The sequence below is a fragment of the Protopterus annectens genome, chromosome 14.part0 (genome assembly GCF_019279795.1).
Source record: "Protopterus annectens isolate FY-2018-M chromosome 14.part0, PAN1.0, whole genome shotgun sequence".
In the NCBI taxonomy this organism is placed as follows: domain Eukaryota; kingdom Metazoa; phylum Chordata; order Ceratodontiformes; family Protopteridae; genus Protopterus; species Protopterus annectens.
In genome coordinates, this window is record NC_056748.1 from 1,043,631,640 (window position 1) to 1,043,649,370 (window position 17,731).

The window sequence follows — 17,731 nt, forward strand, 5'->3', positions numbered from 1 at the left end:
TAGATTGTCCAGATATATGAGGCAATCACAGCTGGGTCTACCGGGGGGGGGGGGGGGGTTCTAGAAATTTCTGATCCTCAGGCACCTTGTAAAAGCAGTCTGGGCATTTAGGGGCAGGTGGCTGAGAGTTTGGTGTCTTAGAAGCAGAGGAAAAAGCATCCAAGCAAGCATAGATGACAGGTGGGATAGCAGAAGTTGAGGGGGATTCTACCTGTAACAATTCAGAGTACCTTTTATGGTTTAGACATTTGAGGTGACCCATTTGAAATGTTTCTTTTTGGGTGATAGTTTCACCAAATAAATCCTCTGAAGAAGTCTCCCCTCAATAGATTCTTCATATGGAGAGTAGTACTTCTGAGGGGAAGCAGTTTGTGAGGTGTAAGAAGGATTCCTCAGAAGAGTAATCAGTGTCTTGCTCTTCTTCCCTATCCTGAGAGGTTGGAAGGGGGACAGAAGCAGAAGCAGGTCTAGAGCTTAGCAGTGGTAGAGCTTTTATTCACTTTTTCTGACATCCGGTTAAATACTGAGGCAAGAAAAAACCAAAATGTTCCCCAACGGGGTACTTAGCCAACTCTGATTCGGTCTGAAACTCCGCTTCGGAAATATTTCAGAACGCCAACCTGCACTCGCAAAACTGCTTCTGCATCGGACCATGCGGCAAAAAAGACTGAGGATATGACGTCGGTCATGCGCATTAGTACCCTGACGTACTGACGTCAGTCTAATGCGCCCTGACCGACGTCAGCCATATACTCTGGTATTCGGGCCGACTGGACAGCGGACTACCCAATAGTAAGGACTGCAGCAATGTGGAACGAAGAACATCTGAAGTAGCTTCCAAAGAAGGGATCCTGGTGAGAGGCTCTGCCAAGTCTGGTTGCCCCCTCAACCATGACTGAGGTCGGTGTCTGGGCTGGCTTCAGGGACATGCGGGTTATCTGCTGCAAAACTGCTTCCACAAAGGTTGCCAATGAAGTACTGTTCTTCCGAGCTCCCCTCAATTCCTGAATCGGCAGATGGAGGGGCACCCGGTAGCGGAGCGGCAGAGGAAGAGGGCCTAGGAAGCTTGGCCTTATTCAGAGGTTCTGTCAATGCCTCTAAATTGGGATCCATCCTAAGGGCTAAATGCTTAAGCGGTTGGTTCTCCAAATAAAGATTAAGGGCAGCCAGACGACTACGCAGGGTCTTTGGTACAAATGACTGGCAAATGGAGCACACTTTGCTGCGTTTTTTGCTTAGGCCAGGAGCACTACCACAATCATGCAAATCTCTATGGGGAATCTGACACTCATCGGCATTTACCCATTTTTGCTGACATTAGCTATGGGTAGCTACAACAAATCAAGTTTAGCAAAATAGAAGATAAACACCCAACAGGGTACTTAGCTTTTTAGAAGTTTCCGTTTGAGTGGAGCACACGATGTGGTAGTCTGCGGCTTTTGCATGTAGACTTCACATTTAAGGAACCTGGTTTATGGTCCTACGTGTGACATCTCACGCAGCTGCAACAGCCAAGCTGAAGCTTTTGTACAGGAGCTGACATACGGGTCACCAGAGGCAGAAAATCCCACATGAATACTGCAACATAGGAAAAGGACATCCAACGTACCACAAGACACCAAAATATATCCAAAATATAAAGCTGATGTAATGGCAGAATATTTTTCAACCAATGTGTCAAGATCATGCACTGAAAGTATGCAAGACTCCTTTGGTTGTGGAACCAGACTTAGTTTCTCAAAGATGCAAGCCAATTCCAAACAGGGAAATGGAGGAGCAAAACACGACTCACACCAACTGGTAATAAACCACTCCAAGTTCAGTCTTATCCCACTCTTAAATTGCTACCTGTGGGTTTACTGCTCCTTGTAACAGCATAGTACTTAAGGCTAAACTAACCTTATCTTAACTTGCAAATTAATCACCTAACATTCACATATCAGTATTTGGAAGAACTTTGCTGCCACACAGCCTATGGTATAAATGATGGGATTGTCAATTCCTCGGAATTTGATACAGTAAAGTCTCCCCCCAAAGTGAAATCATTCTACTCACCTTTCCTCAGCATTACCACAATAAAACAGGGACTGGTGTTGGAAAACCTGCACTACAACTGCACTAAAAACCAATCTAGCGAAGGACTATTGACATTTCTGCAACTTACCTGTCATGCCCATTGATCCCATCCTCAAGTCCTGTTCTCTCTATAAAACAAATCAGAAAGCAAGATTAAACACTAAACCAATACACCAAGCCAATCAGTTTAAATCACTCTTATCTCAGTCAAGATTAAATTACACAAATGTCAAGTCTGTGAAACTAGCATTTTTTCAAATCTAAAACAAAGCACCCCTGCATATGCAGCACTCCTGCAAGCAGTTTCAATCAAAAATGTTCAGTTCAACTGCATTACAAACATTTATGAATCTACAGAGCTAGATCTTAACTACATACAAATACACATAGATGAACAATAGTTCAAAAAAATATATCAAACTTTGCAATATGAACACTTCCGTAAAGTGCTCAAGGAATGTTCTAGTTCATGTAAAAGGTACTAAAGGTGACTGAGCAGCGTTGATACCAGACAGTAACAGCTTTACCAGTGATTCCTGGCTGGAGTGCCTTCTGTGCATAGTCTAAATGTCCTCAGTGTCCTTTCTCCTGTAAACTTTGGATTCCTCCTGCCTTCCCAAAATATGCAGCAGGATGACAGGTGACAATGTGACCTTCTAGTAGGTGTGCATGCAAATTAGAAGTGCACATCTTTTGTAATAAAGATGTGCCAAAAAAGACTAAGCCCTGTGCCCACAGTCCGCTAGAAAAGGATCCAGCATTCTGTGGCACTGCAAGGACACTTACTGGAAAACAGAGGAGCGCAAGTGCTTAAAATGGGCAGTGACGCTGGAAGTAAAAATGCTGCTCTAGCAAAAGCATATAAATTGCCTGGCTGTCTTCTGTAAGGAAGTGTCTTAACATGACAAAATCAGTGCGCTTCAGCTCAAAGGAAAAGGACATCAGTAACTTTTAGTTATGTACTTACCATAACTTTAGATGTATGGGATCCATCTCGCCTACATTCTGTACAGATGGGTTTGGAGCCAATCCTCTGCTCAGACTCTGCACGCTATACTATAGAACGAAGTCTCTTATTGGCTGAGCCACTTCATATCCCAGGATGCCCCACTACTGCTTCCCCAGATCTTGTTTGTCCACACTCATGCACACACAGACTGTTATAAGATTGCCAGGTGTTTCGAGAGAGGAAGAAACAAGTTTTATTCGGACCGTCTGGTCTCTTCTGGCCTCCAAGGCAGGGGGAAAGAGGGTGGATTATTAGGAATGTAGGCGAGATGGATCCCATACATCTAAAGTTATGGTAAGTACATAACTAAAAGATGTAATGTGATCCTATCTTGCCTACATTCTGTACAGATGGGACAGCGTCCCTAGCACCTAATTCCTGGGTGGCTCACTGGAAAACGGTCCGGAGAACCGTGGAACCGAAGGAAGCTCGACCCCTAGATGCCACATCCAATTTGTAGTGAGAAATAAAGGTGTGTAGAGACGACCACGTAGCAGCTGCACAGATGTCATTAGAGAGCTTGGAATGAAAGGCTGCCGAAGTGGCCATAGCCCTGGTAGAATGAGCTTTCACAGAAATTCTAAGCTCTTTATTTGAAATGAGATAAATATGACTGATACAGTCTCTGATCCACTTGGCAATAGTGACTTTCGTGATGGCTTTGCCCAATTTATTGTCCGAAAGACAGTTGATCCGATTTTCGTGCTTGGTGTGTCCTATCCAAATAGAAACGTAATTGTCTGTGCACATCTAAGGTGTGAAATGTATACTCGGCTCTGTTTGTATACTTAGGGAAAAAAAACGGTAATTCCAGAGATTGTTGCAAACAAAAATTAGAACAAACCTTTGGTATAAAGGATGGGTTTGGTCTAAGAGAAACTCTATCCTTGTGAAATATCAGGTATGGTGGATTGACACACAAGGCTTGAAGTTCTGAAACTCGCCTGGCTGATGTGACAGCAACTAGAAGGGCAGTCTTCCAAGAAATTTCAAGTCACAGGTTGATGCCGGCTCAAAGGGGGGTGCGGTTAATGCGCCTAACACTACGTTAAGGTCCCACGGTGGTGCAGGATGCGATATAGGGGGCCTAAGAAGCCAAGCTCCTTTAATAAAAGCTTTGCACAACTTATTGCTCATTAAAGGTGGTGCTACGTTCTCATGAAAATTGGAAATAGCCGCCAATTGAACTTTGATGGTAGACACCGAACAACCCTGGTTGAACAGGGAAGTTAAAAACTTCAGAACCTCTGACAGCTGTCATAGGGTCTAAATCCTCGGAGTTGGGCCCAAATAGCAAACCTCTTCCATTTACTGCTATACATCTTTTTAGTAGAAGTCGTGGGCCGAGGACAAAATATGCATGACCTCAGGGTCGAAAGAATGGCTCCTAACTATGGTCGGAAGAGGAGTAGCCAAGCAGCTAGCTTCAATGAATGGAGGGACTGAAGGAGCTGTCCTCACTGATGTGTCAGTAGGTCCGGAAGTTGGTCCAGGAACCAGGGACCGTCCAATGCATACTTGCGAAGAAAGGGGAACCACACTTGACGAGGCCAGTATGGGGCGATTAGAATCATTTTGCTTCCCAAGCGAATCGCCTTCTGAATCACCTTGGGGAGAAGGGGAACCAGTGGAAAAGCGTATAGCAGACCGGGGGGCCAAGCGTGGACTAGAGCATCCTTGGGGGTCTCCCCCGGAACCGGAATGAGAGAGAACTGCTGGCCTTTTGCGTTGAGGGGAGTTGCGAAAAAATCGCAACATGGAACTCCCCATCTCGTGAAAATCTGTGTTACCACTTTGTGATTCAAGGACCATTCGTGCAGGGAGAGAATAGTCCTACTCAGTCTGTCGGCTATCACATTGGATGTCCCCGGAATGTGTGTTGCCACTAGAAAGCGTTTGGTAGCCACCGCCCAATCCCGTACCTTCATGGCCTCTCTGCAAAGGGGGTAAGACCTGGTCCCTCCTTGCTTGTTCAAGTACCAGACTACAGACATGTTGTCGGACTGAATGGCAATCGTCCCCTGGGGGAGGTGATCGTGCAGTGCTTGCAACGTTAGAAGCACCACCCTCATTTCCAGGATATTGATGTGAAGATTCTCGTCTGAGTGCCACGTGCCTTGGACCGACCTGTCCAGATAATGTCCCCCCCACCCTGTCTGGGAGGCGTCCGTAGTCAACGTGGCTGAGGGGGATGGGGGAACGAAGGGTCGCCCCTGATCCAGGTTGGAGGAAAAAAGCCACCAACGAAGATCCTGTTTGCACGTCTCTGTGACCAATTTGTGGTGACTGAGGGGGAGGTCTTGATAAGACCACTGGACTAAGAGGAGTCACTGGAGTATCCTCATATGTAACCTTGCCAAGGGGACGAGAAGAATGGTGGCTGACATGGAACCCAACAGCTGCAGGACCATTCTCGCTGGAGCGCGACATCTGAGGAGTAACGCCCGAACCTGAGACTGCAATGTTGCTATCCTTTCCGCAGGAAGGAAAGACTCGCATCTGCCTTGAGTCTATTTCTGCACCAATAAACCGAATACGCTGTGATGGCAGCAATACGGATTTTGTCCAATTGAAGGTGATTCCTAAGGAGCTGCCTAGGGAGATAGTGGCTGCTAGAGTTCTTAAGAGTAGATGCCTTGAAGTGGCAGTTAGGAGCCAGTCGTCTAGGTATGGAAACACCTGGAATCCTAGACTTCTCAGGTGAGCAGTCACCACTGCCAAACATTTGAACACCCTGGGGGCTGTGATGAGACCAAAGGGCAGTGCACGGAACTGGAAATGACTGTCCCCTAGGCTGAAGCGCAAGTGTCTCCTAGATGCCCGATCTACCAGAATGTGGTAATAGGCGTCAGAGATCTATGGAGCACATCCAAACACCCTTCTCCAGAAGCAGGAGAATGGTTTGCAAGGTGACCATCCGGAATTTGGACTTTCACTGATCGGTTTAGCTTGCTGAGATCCAAAATGGGCCTCAAGTCCCCGGTCTTTTTTGGTACCAAAAAGAATCTCGAGTAAGTCCCTGATCCGGCCTGATCTGCGGGGGACAGGTTGGATGACTCCTTTTTGAAGCAGCTTTGAAATTTCAATGGCTGCCATATCCCGTTGACTGGGTGGCGGGTCGGGGATTCTTTGGGATGGTGGGGGGGGTGAGAGAAGGGAATGGTGTAACCTCCGGCGATGATTTGGAGCACCCATTGGTCCTGAGTGATACTTTCCCAGGCCTTTAGGTGCCTCGAAAACAGACCCCCGACTGGCTCCAGAGCTGCACAGTCGGGCACTCCTTCAGGGATGCTGGAAGGAGGAGGAGCCACGAAAGGACTCGCAGTCTCCAGTGTTGCGGGGGCCTCCGCCGCCACCGGGACGGCATCTCCCTGAAAAATTTCCCGTTCCTCTGCCTCTGGAAGGAGTTTTTTTCTGCTGCAATGAGTAAGGCTTTTGAGACTTATGAAACCACATTTTCCCTCCTCTTCCAGCCTTAGGATAAGGTCTGAGGGGAGTGGAAAACCGGGCCCCTACGGCAGTTAGTCTTACCCCCCTGCTCGCAGCGAGTCAAAGTGTCCTTTACCTTGGGTCCAAAAAGGGAGGACCCATCAAAGGGGGCATTGGCAAAGGAAGACTTAAAGGCCTCCGCAAAGTGACACAGGCGTAGCCAGGCTAGTCTCCGTGGAGCAACACCTGTGCCCGCCGCTCTGCTCGCTCCTTCGGCTGCATATGAAATGAGCCTCATGGACGAGTTGGATAGGGAGGACAGGGTAGCCAACTGGGAGTTAACCGTCTGGGCTAACTGCTCAGGTAAGTTACCAGAGAGGGTATCCGAAAGCTCCTTGACCAGATCCCGCTGCAGTCTCGTAAAATGCGTCAGGTAGTTCAGAGACCTTAATGTTAAGGTTGCTGAAGCAAGGGTGCGCTTTCCGTACAGATCCATGCTCCTAGACTCCTCATTAGCAGGATGTACTGACGTTGAAGCCTCTGCCACATCTTGTTGGGTAGCAGATGCCACCACCAAGGCATCTACAGCCACACCTTTGGTAAGGAAGTCCTTATCCGGGGGTGCCGAAAGGAATTTATTGGGGCGAGCTGGCACCAGTTCAGAGTCCGGATGTTCCCATGCACTTGGAGAGATCAAATCCAGGAGCTCATCGAAGGGCGGAGACACCCAGGAGGCGGAGGGCTGAGCCCCGAAGGCCTTGAGGAACACTAACTCCTCAGCAGAAGGGGGTTTAGACTGCCAGTCGCCTCGTTGCTTAAGGATTTCCAAGATGTCCGCAAAGGATACATCTGACGACGACTTGGGGTACCCTTCCGCATCATCGAGGTCGGTATCCGAGGTGAGAGACTCATCAGGGGAGTCGATGTGCTTCCTCTTGCACTGTTTCTTCCTCGGGGGTTCCTCCGAAGACGCTTCAGAGGGACCTCCAGGTAGAAGGGAACCCCCGATGGGGGTAACCTCAGGCCCCAGGACTCCGCTGTCGTGAGACAGGGGGATTGCAAAGGAACCAGTCTCCGTGCCAAGGGAAGGTGGTGGTGAGATGATAAAAGTGGACAGAGAGGATTTGGCCAAGGCACTCCTCATGGCCCTGAAGGCAGGACCCCCAGAGTCCTGGGAAGGTTCAACCCCCAAGGCCACAACAGCAGTCTGAACTCCCGCCGCCGACGCACCGAGAGGGAGGCTCGGAACCAAGAGAATCTGTCCCGAAGCGTCCCCCCCCCCCCCGGGGCCGACAGAGGAGGTCCGCGTACTGAACAGACCCGAAGGGCGGGGTTGGAGTTAGGGTCGGAGCCGACCCGGCAACTTCCACCGGCTCCAACACAGACTCCAACGGCGCCGAAGCTGTTGGAGGAGGAATCGAGATGGCAGGGTGGGAAATCTGCTCCGGAGCAGACTGGGCTGGAGCAGAGACCAACTTTTGAAAGACTGGAGACTGAAAAAGCCTTTGAAGCACCCTGACATCCTCGAGGACCGAGAAGAAACCAACCGGATCAGAGTAGACTTCTGCCAGCTATGAAAGACTGGGGGCCCGGCTCCGAATGGTTTCGAGAAGTATCTGCGCAGAGGGAGATTCCACCACTACTGCAATTTCCCTCGGAGCCGATGTGGACTTCGGCACCGAAGGGGAAGAGTCTGACCGGGCAACCTTCATCGGCTCCGAAGGCAGTGCAGCCGATGGAGGTGACTCCTCTCGACGCCAGAGCTCTCGGCTCCAAAGCCAGAGGAGTCGAGGCTGGAGACAGAGGCAGACCGTTCCGCCCTCGGCTCCGAAGTCTGTGGAGCCGACGGAGAAGCCTGCCTTGACTTTTTTGCTGCTGGATCCGACGGACTGGTTGGAGCCGAAGATTTTTTCTTCCTCAACGGGGAAGATAGGGCTTCCTCAAAGGAAGGGGTAATAAGCCCTTTCAAAATCAACTTATTTTTCCTCTCTTGGAGAATGCGAGAGGAAAAAGCATGGCAAACGCTACAGGATTCCTGTAGGTGCTTCAGCCCCAAACAGTATGTACACAAATGGTCGTCCGTAATGGACATTTTATAACTGCATTTTGAACATTTCTTGAATCCTGATGGCCTATGTTCTTTAGACATGGCTACCTACTTCAAATAAACTTTAAATTGAAAAAAGTTCAGAGAAAAATAACAAGTAGACTAGGGCAAGGTCCCTCCAAGTCAAACGGGATCACTTACCAAGAAAAAAATACAATTTACCACAAAAAAATTCTAAACTTCACAATCACACGAAGAGTAGCTGTAAAACAGCTCTAACTAAGGTGCGTGGGCTAGGCAAAGGCCCCTCTAACTTAAATGGGAACCTTTACCGTAGAATAAAACACAATTTCACCACAAACTTTTGAAAAAACTCAGTCACACAACAATAAGTAGCTGTTAAAACAGCTTTTGGGTAAGTTTAGTGAAAATTCTGACAGAAAGAATAACCGCTAAGAGGCACTTAGCTCAGCCAAGTCCGAGACCACATCTATGCTGTAGAAGCGGCAAAAGAGATCTGGGGAAGCAGTAGTGGGGCATCCTGGGATACGAGGTGGCTCAGCCAATAAGAGACTTCGTTCTATAGTATAGCGTGCCGAGTCGGAGCAGAGGATCGGCTCCGAACCCATCTGTACAGAAAGTAGGCGAGATAGGATCACATTACATCCCTGAACTCTACACTGCCAATGTAACAGAAACCCCATAAAATTTCTGTTGACATTAAATTCTGCAAAAGGCACCTCACCAAACATGCATCTTCCTTAGTACAAGTGTGCAGAGGCAAAATGGTATTCCATCACTGCCTTTAACCACAGTTACAGAAAAGTGCAACAGTGATTACCTGAACATTTCTTTACACTTGTGTAAAACAGCCAGACATTCCCTAAACCAAGGGCTAACGCTTGGGGAAAACTTGACAGCTGTAACAAGATTTGGGGTCAGTGAAAGTTACTACTGCTTACCTGTTGAGGGTCTCAGCCCCGACAGTCCTCTAATAAAAAAATTCCACCCGTTTTTTTTGAAAAGTGCTTTCTCACCTCTGCTCATTTTATCTGGCATAAGTAGAACAGCCCACAGCTTTGAGGAATAGTACTTTGTCAGAATAGAAAGATCACCCTCAGTTAAGCAACTGTTCAGTCTTAACCTCATCTTTCTAGCATTCTGAAAAACTAATATATCCACTCCCCTTTCCAGTGGTGCATTACTGAAATGAGTAACAATCACTTGTCTAAAATTCATCACTATTGTACACACGTGATGGTCAAAAGCTAGATAACTGTTTCCAAGTCCTTGACTACAGAGTCAGCTCTAAGGGGGTGTGTTTTCAATAAGAGTTACCAGGGGTAGAGGACTTAAGGATATTATGCAGTTTTAGTCCATAGCCGACACCAGTGGTTTTGTCTGCGTCAACCCCTCTTGGGGAACAGGCGAGTGTGGGATTCCTGGACAGCTAATTTGCAATCTGCAGATTTAGTCAACCAAAGACTACAGACATTGGTCTTGACTACAGTAAATGCTAAAAAGCTGTCCAAGGACTGATCCCTGAGGGACTCCACTTACGACTGGCCTCCTTGTAAAGGTGGACTCTCCAATTATAACTGCTAGTCCTGTGTGAGCCAGTTTGCCATCTACCAGGCGACATACGAGTTTGTACCTAACCTTTTGAATTTATCAACAATGCCCAATTGAGGTATTCTGTCAAATGCCTTTGTCAGGTCAAGGTAGTTTAGTACTAAGTTAACTGCCCTTGCGAGCCATTTTAAGCCTAGCCAGTTATCCCTTGTGTTTTTAAGGCAAGCACCTTAGCCATTAGGCAGTGTGAACCTTTTTGCCTTCATCCATTGCTTTGGTGACCTTCTCAAAGAAGTCCACCAGGTTGAGTAGGCATGACCTGCCCTTAACTAAACCAAACTGGGTCTTAATGTATCAGTATTGATCATTTCCCATGGCTATTCTTTCCATGGCTTTACATAAGACTAGTGATGCTTCTGGGTCTGTAGTTTCCAGGGTCTGTAGATGACCTTATGCAGAGGAATGACTGTTGCAGTTTTCCACTCATGCAGTACAAACCCTGTTTGGAGGCTATAGTTAAATATACCAGCGGCCCTGATAGGTCATGTTTCAGGGTATTTAAAAGGCATCCTGGGATACTGCCTGGGCCCAATGATGCAGTGTTCTCAGCCTTAGAGCATTAAGGACCTGTTCCCTAGTGATAGCAGGGGTAGTTGTATTGCACAGTATTTCCAGAAAAAAGGTAGAGGGAGATAGAGGGGTAAAGATGGAGTTGAATTCATCAGCCAGTAGGTTTGCTATATGTTAGAGAAGCATGGAAGACTTCATTTACAAACCACTCTGCACACAACTGTGTATTGCCTTTGAGATTGTGGACATAGCTAAAGAATGCCTTGTGGTTGTCTTTTGCCTGGGAGGCCAGATTGTCCTCAGATGTTTTAAGTTTGCTGAAAGTGCTTTTATCCTCCTTGGTGCTGCACCTCAACTTTTGCCAGGATTATCTTCCTTCGTTTATACAGCCTACTGATTTTGGGATTCCACCAGGGTGGCTTGTCAGATTTAGTTCTGTATTTCGTCCTGGTGGGTACAAGCTGCCTTTATGCAGCTATTAACATGCCTGTACAGGGTTTCTGAACAGTTCTGCATAGTGTTCTCAGGATTTATGGGCACTTTAAACTCTGCCAGGTTCTCTCAATAGACTAGACTCAGAGCAGTTCTAGGATAAACTCCTAGGACTGAGCAATACCTTTAGCTTTTCTTGATTATGATTTACTACGCAAGATGTACTTTGGCATCACCTAAAAAAGGCACTATGGGGGAAAACGTAGTCAATACTCAAAAGCCTAGAGGGGAGACCATCCCTGGCAAAGCAGCATGCTCTGTTGAGCATCTCCTTCCAAGGTGGCAAATACTACACCCCCTCAGAATGACACCAGAAACAAAGCCAACTGACGTCACCTTTTGTTCATATTGGGTCACCCTTGGAGAAAGTAAAATGCTAATCAATGGTAGGCTTGTACCAGCTTGAGACATTCCGAGAGATCTACATCTTCATATAGTCTAAGTACGTCTTTGGTCACTTGGTTTGTTGCACTTGCTTGCTTAAGTTTTTCTTAAAAGTTAAACAGGCTAATACACTCAAGTGTACTAGCTTTTGATAGCATTTAGTCGAAAAACACAGCATTTATTGTATTTTCTGCCTATCTGAAAAAAAACTTAACAAAAAAAATACTCTGTTTTCCATACTTTCCTAATAGTTTGTTCCAGTGATCAGATTTTGCTGATCCCTGGGCTTTGTCTTGGTTCCTGTTTTCTCCATTTTCCTTGTTTGGTCAAGGGGTAGTTTCTTTACTCACTAGTGGGAGTAGGGAGTACTGAGCTGCCTGTTTGTCCTCAGAGGAGTGGTTTAAGGCAGTAACTTGTAGTTTATTGGCCATTTTGGGTCATTTCCTGTCTTTTCCAGCCCCCTGCTATAAAGCACGCTTTGGCGCGCATTAGCGCGATTTAGCGCAGAGTTGCCGCTGTTGCACACTAGGGCAGCGCCGGTTAAGCAGGTTTAAACTATTCGGGCTACCTAAAGACCACTCTTCAAATTTTCCCTTAAAACTACCTTCCTCGAACTATACTACTGATCTAATCAGCGTATCCTATAACTAAAAAGATAATCTCTACTTGACTCCAAGTAGACTATTCTCTATCTGTTGAACCTAGCACCTGCTCCTACAGTACTTATTACCTTGATACGGCACTCTTATAGAGTGCACCCCAAAAAGGCAAACCCCCATTTCTCTGTCACCCACGTCCCCCGGAATCTCTTTTAAAGTTTTTTTGTATAGTCCGAGCATGTCGAGGGATCAGTTGCTAGTGTCCTCTCCTGCTCAGCTGCTGAACCTGGGAATATTGAGGCAATGTTACAATTGCCTCATGTACACAGACAACCCTCTCCTCCCACAAAACACAAATACATGCGAGAGATGCAACTATACGGCCAAACTGGAGGCTGAGCTCTCTCAACATAGGACTGGCAAGACCAGTCAGGAGGAAAAGGTTACCACACACTATAGACCCAGTCTCACATAGTACCATCTCAACCTCAAATCATACACAAACACACAAAGACATACTCGGAGGCTCTGATCAAAAATCTACCAAAACAGCAGAGGCCACCAAAGCAGACACCCAAACAACCACCACCTCAGAACACAACACCTGCAACACATAGACCTCACAGTCAGAGTGTCAAACAGTCACAGCCCTAAAGGCCAAACACAATGCCAGACACACTAGTCATTGGTGACTCCATAGTCAGACACACTGACGTCCCACTCACCAGACTGAGTAAGGAGAAGGTCACAGTAAGCTGCCTGTCGGGCTCTAGAATCCGCCACATAACGCATGCACTCAGGTCTCTCAACAGCAGGTACAAATACGACTCAGTCATTGTCCACGCTGGTGTAAACGACCTGAGACGTACCTCCTTGGACTACATGAAAAGAGACATTGAGGAGCTCTCTGATTATGTAGCCCAGGCAGGTATGATCCTGACCCTGAGCAGTATCCTACCTTCACCAAGAATGATGCCACAATACAGAGATAAGATGATCAACTTTAACAATTGGCTTAAACTCTGGTGTCATTCAAAGGGGATCCAATGTCTGTCTGCCTGGGATGACATGCTGGACAAGCCACGCTGCTTCAAGGGCGGCTTGCACCTATCACCCTGGGATTCGGATATTGGCAAAGGCTCTTGCCACCCCATAGTGCCTTTTTAGGCAAGGCTCAAATTCTAAACCTACCACCCTAGAACACAAAAAAGGAAAAAAACTAAGGGTAATGCTGCTCAATGCCAGAAGTCTAAATCTCAAAATGCACTTTTCGAGGCCCTTCTCAGTATGGAGAACATCGATGTCTGTGCTGTGACAGAAACCTGGTTCAAGGCTCCTGAGAGCACCCCAGCACTATCAGGTTTTACCTCATATCATGCGTTCCGGCCCCAAAATCCAGAAAATACCAAGAAAGGAGGGGGGGTATCCATATTCATCAAGGACACCCACACCTCCAGACTGGTGGCAACGCACGATGCATCAGAAACCATCCAGGTGCAATTAACCATAGGCAAGACTGCTCTGCAAATTGTAGCATGTTACAGGCCACCCTCACAAGCTCAGGAACCTCACATGGCCTTCCTGAAAACACTAGAGGGGATAAATGTATCACCAAACACAATCATACTAGGTGACTTCAATTACCCTAATATAGACTGGGTACACTACTCAAGCCCAAACACCCTAGCCCCAAAGTTCCTGGAATTCATAAACTCAAATGCCATGGAACAACTAGTCACCATCCCCACAAGAGGAGAAAACATACTTTATCTCATCATCACGAACATGGGAGCACAATGTTCAACACCGGAAGTATACCCCTCACTGGTGAGATCAGATCACAAACTAATCTCGCTGGAGGTCCTCATCCCACCCACACCTGAAATAAAAGACCACAGTAAAGAACTTCTCGAAGCCGACTTCACACTTCTAAAGACTAGTGTGGTCTCCTTTAAGGCCCCGAGCGGCAGAAAACAGTACTCAAGCGCTGAATCACTTACAAATGCCTTCTACCAGCACCTGCAGGACTGCATGGATAAGGCAATCCCAAGCAAAACAGACTCTTTGTACCAAAGGCAAGCGTCCAGTCTGGTGGACCCCAGCCATAAACAAACTCTACAACAAAAGGAGGAAGCTACTACAAGATAGAGCAAAATCCTTAAAAGGTAAGACACCCTTGATCACTATAAGTAAAAAACTAAGAGCTCTCATAAAATCATCCAAAGCAAATTTTGAGAGAAAAATAGCTAAAGACTCAAAAGACAATCATAAGGCCTTTAGCTATGTTAGAAACCTGGGAGGAAACTCCCAGATATGTTCAGAACTAGTTCAAAATGATGTGAAGATTACTGATCCCACAGACATTGCCAACATACTGGCCGACAGGTTCAGTGCAAACTCCTCCCCCCCCCCCAAAAGGAGAGCTATCTATACCAAGCGATTGCAGCCCCCCAAACATCTCCAACGCCCAAGTGAGAACTGCTCTCTCCAAAGCAAGAAACACAGCATCCATGGGACCTGATGGTGTCCCCGGCTGTGTGCTCCACGAACTCAACGAGGAATTAAACCGACAGCTGTTTAATCATAGTCTTACCTCTGGATACGTACCCAGGGAGTGGCGCACTGCAACTGTGGTCCCACTTCACAAAGGCGGTGCCTCCACCGACCCTGGAAATTACCGGCCCATCAGCTTGACAAGCCTTATCTGCAAAGCCATGGAGAGGATCACAATGGACCTCAAATAAAGACATAGGGAATCTGCAGACTTTGGATCCATCCCAGTTTGGCTTTGTCAAAGGCAGATCATGCCTTCTAAACTTGGTTGACTTTTTCGAAACAGTCACCAAAGCCATTGATGAAGGAAAGGCAGTCCATACAGCCTACCTCGATCTGGCGAAGGCCTTCGATACAATACCCCACTCTGGTATCATTGAAAAACTCATCAGCTTAAATGTTAACCCATACATCACAAGATGGGTTGCAAACTGGCTGAGTGACAGAACACACAGGGTCAGAGTTGCTGGCGCCATGTCTGACTCAAAGCCTGTCACAAGTGGTGTACCACAGGGCTCAGTCCTGGGCCCACTCTTGTTTGGAATCTACTTTTCCGAAGTACAAGCAAACACAGGAGGGTTATGGCTGACCAAGTTTGCAGATGACTGCAAACTGGGCGCCATAGTAGAAAACACATCTGACACAGATATCCTTCAGAAGGGTCTCACAGAAACGGATAACTGGTGCCAGAGCCATGGCCTAAAGTTAAATGCCAAAAAATGCATAGTCATACCCTTTGGGAAAACAAGGTTACCCCTAGCTACCAAATAGGTGGCAATCCACTGAGCACAGAAGAAGTTATCAGGGACCTGGGGACCCAAGTTGATAGTAGTCTGTCATTCGGCACCCATGTAGCCAAAGTAGTTAGGAAGACCTTCTACATTGCCCACCTTATCATGAAGGGATTCTCATCTAGATCAAGGGAGGTCATAGTCTCCCTATACTCACTCATCAGACCAATGATGGAGTACAATGCCCCATTCGGAATGTATCTGACCCGACACTTGCAGCAGCTTGAGAGGCCACAAAAGTTCCTCACCAAAAGGATAAAGGGTCTCAAACATCTGTCCTATGCTGCCCGACTGAAAGAACTCCAACTCTATTCAGTCGCTTACCGCCTGCTCAGTGGTGACCTTTGCCTAACATACAAGGCCATGTCAAACCCAGATTTGATGAATATGCTTCACCTCAAAAAATCTAGATCCGTCAGAGCCACAAGGGCGGGAGACAAACCTTGACACTGCTATTAATAGGACGTGCTGGAGGGATAGATTCATCACCCAGAGACTCCCTATGCTGTGGAACAAAATCCCGGTATATGTGAGGCAGAGCACCTCGCTGGCCTTGTTCAAGAGAAATCTTGACCAATGGATGGGAGATCGCAGATATACCCCAGGGATTACCTCAGTGTCACTGCTAGACAGAGGCACAGCAAAATAATGGGTATAGTTCCCCATACTAAAGGGGTGGCGTAAGCCACAAAACTATGGGCTAGGCTTGTAAATGCCCTCGGGCAGATAGCCTAGTATGAACCTATGAACTTACTCCCACATGAACTGTGACAGCATCATACTGGTACTTGTGGTCCAATGACCAGACTGTGCACATGTGGCGGATCCTAGCCCTGATAAATGACCGTGACTTTCTCCTTATCAGCCTGGTGAGAGGGACAGTGTCGCTCACGATGGAGTCTCCAAGTACCAGAAAGCTGGATTGTGTGGTGGCTTGTCTTATGAGCTTAGAAGTAGAGGCTCCATAAGATCTGGTTCTGTGCGCTGATTTAGTGTTTCTACAGTACTGAAATCCTATGTTGTACAACTTAAAAGTATGGCATCTAAGTCCAAGAAAGTTATTGTTCCACAGTATTTGGCATTCAAACCTATCCAGTGAGTAAATGCCCTCCCTTTGGTATGTACCTAACCAGGCATATTCAACTGGAACATCCACAGACGTTCCTCAAAATACAGGGCAAGTAAAATGTCCAATGCAGACCACCTCAGGGTTCTATCCCTGTCTCCTATAGGCTTTTGAGGGGAGATCTATGGCTGACATACAGGACATTATCAAACCCCACTCTAATGGACCTCCTGCATACTCTCAAAACAGCACCAGAATTACCCACTAATGACTTAAACCTTTTCTGTGATGTAGAAAGGACTTGCCGGAGAGACAAACATGTATCCCAGAAATTACCCTGTCTTTGGAACAGGCTCCCCATCCATGTGAAACACAACTCTTTAGTGCAACCTGGACAACCGGATGGGAAAAGTACAGTTGTGTACCTACCATAAATGTAGAAGTTAGTGTATTCACTGTTGCAGTCATTACTCTTGGGTTACCCTGCTGGCAGGCTACCCTCAGTCGGTCCGAAATCCAAAGTCTAGGTCCGGCGACAGTTGCTGTCGCCTCCTCCGTGACGTTAGAGCGCCAGGGGTATAAAAGATGCAGCAGATGCCATTTTCTTCAGTTTCTTGCCCCAGATATCAGATGCCCCAATATACCAATAAGAAATACATGCACAAAAACAACATTTCCTTCATCTACAAGCAAATACACCAAAAAGGTTGTATAGGATAGAGAAGTGCAGATAAGTCCCAGCAAAGAGAAGGGATGGTGGATAACCTGGACTGCAACAGTGAATACACTCTTAACATCTACATTTATGGTAGGTACACAACTGTACTATATTCATAGTGTTTCACTGTTGCAGTCATTACTCTTGGGTAGAATCCCAAAGCTGAGGATAGGTGGCTGGGCTAAAGAGGATTAGGAAAGGCTATGAGGCCCTGCAGAACTGCAGTGGCGAAGCCTGCTCTGGACTTAGAGAGGCAAGTGGTAGTGCTTTGTACAGGTGTGCACTGAACTCCAATTTGGAGCCACAAAGATATCTTTGGTTGGTACTCTTCTGAGGAAGGCTGCTGAAGTGGCTGTTGCTCTGGTGGAATAAGGCCTAATGCCCTTAGGCACTGATTTGCCATGTTGAAAATAGCAGAAACAGAT

At 46.9% G+C, this 17,731-nt stretch overlaps 2 protein-coding genes across 8 annotated transcripts in view; both read right to left on the minus strand.

Annotated features, from left to right (window-relative positions):
• LOC122789416 overlaps positions 1–17,731 on the minus strand; it is a 1,105,687-nt gene that overhangs the window by 432,213 nt on the left and 655,743 nt on the right. The window lies entirely within an intron of this gene.
• The window catches only part of NONO (non-POU domain containing octamer binding), a 677,532-nt gene that overhangs the window by 120,173 nt on the left and 539,628 nt on the right, over positions 1–17,731 (minus strand). For all 6 annotated transcript variants that reach the window (XM_044056848.1, XM_044056846.1, XM_044056852.1 and 3 more), the window contains one exon: positions 2,165–2,204. In XM_044056848.1, coding sequence (XP_043912783.1) covers positions 2,165–2,204 — 40 coding nt within the window. The remainder of the gene's footprint in view (positions 1–2,164; positions 2,205–17,731) is intronic.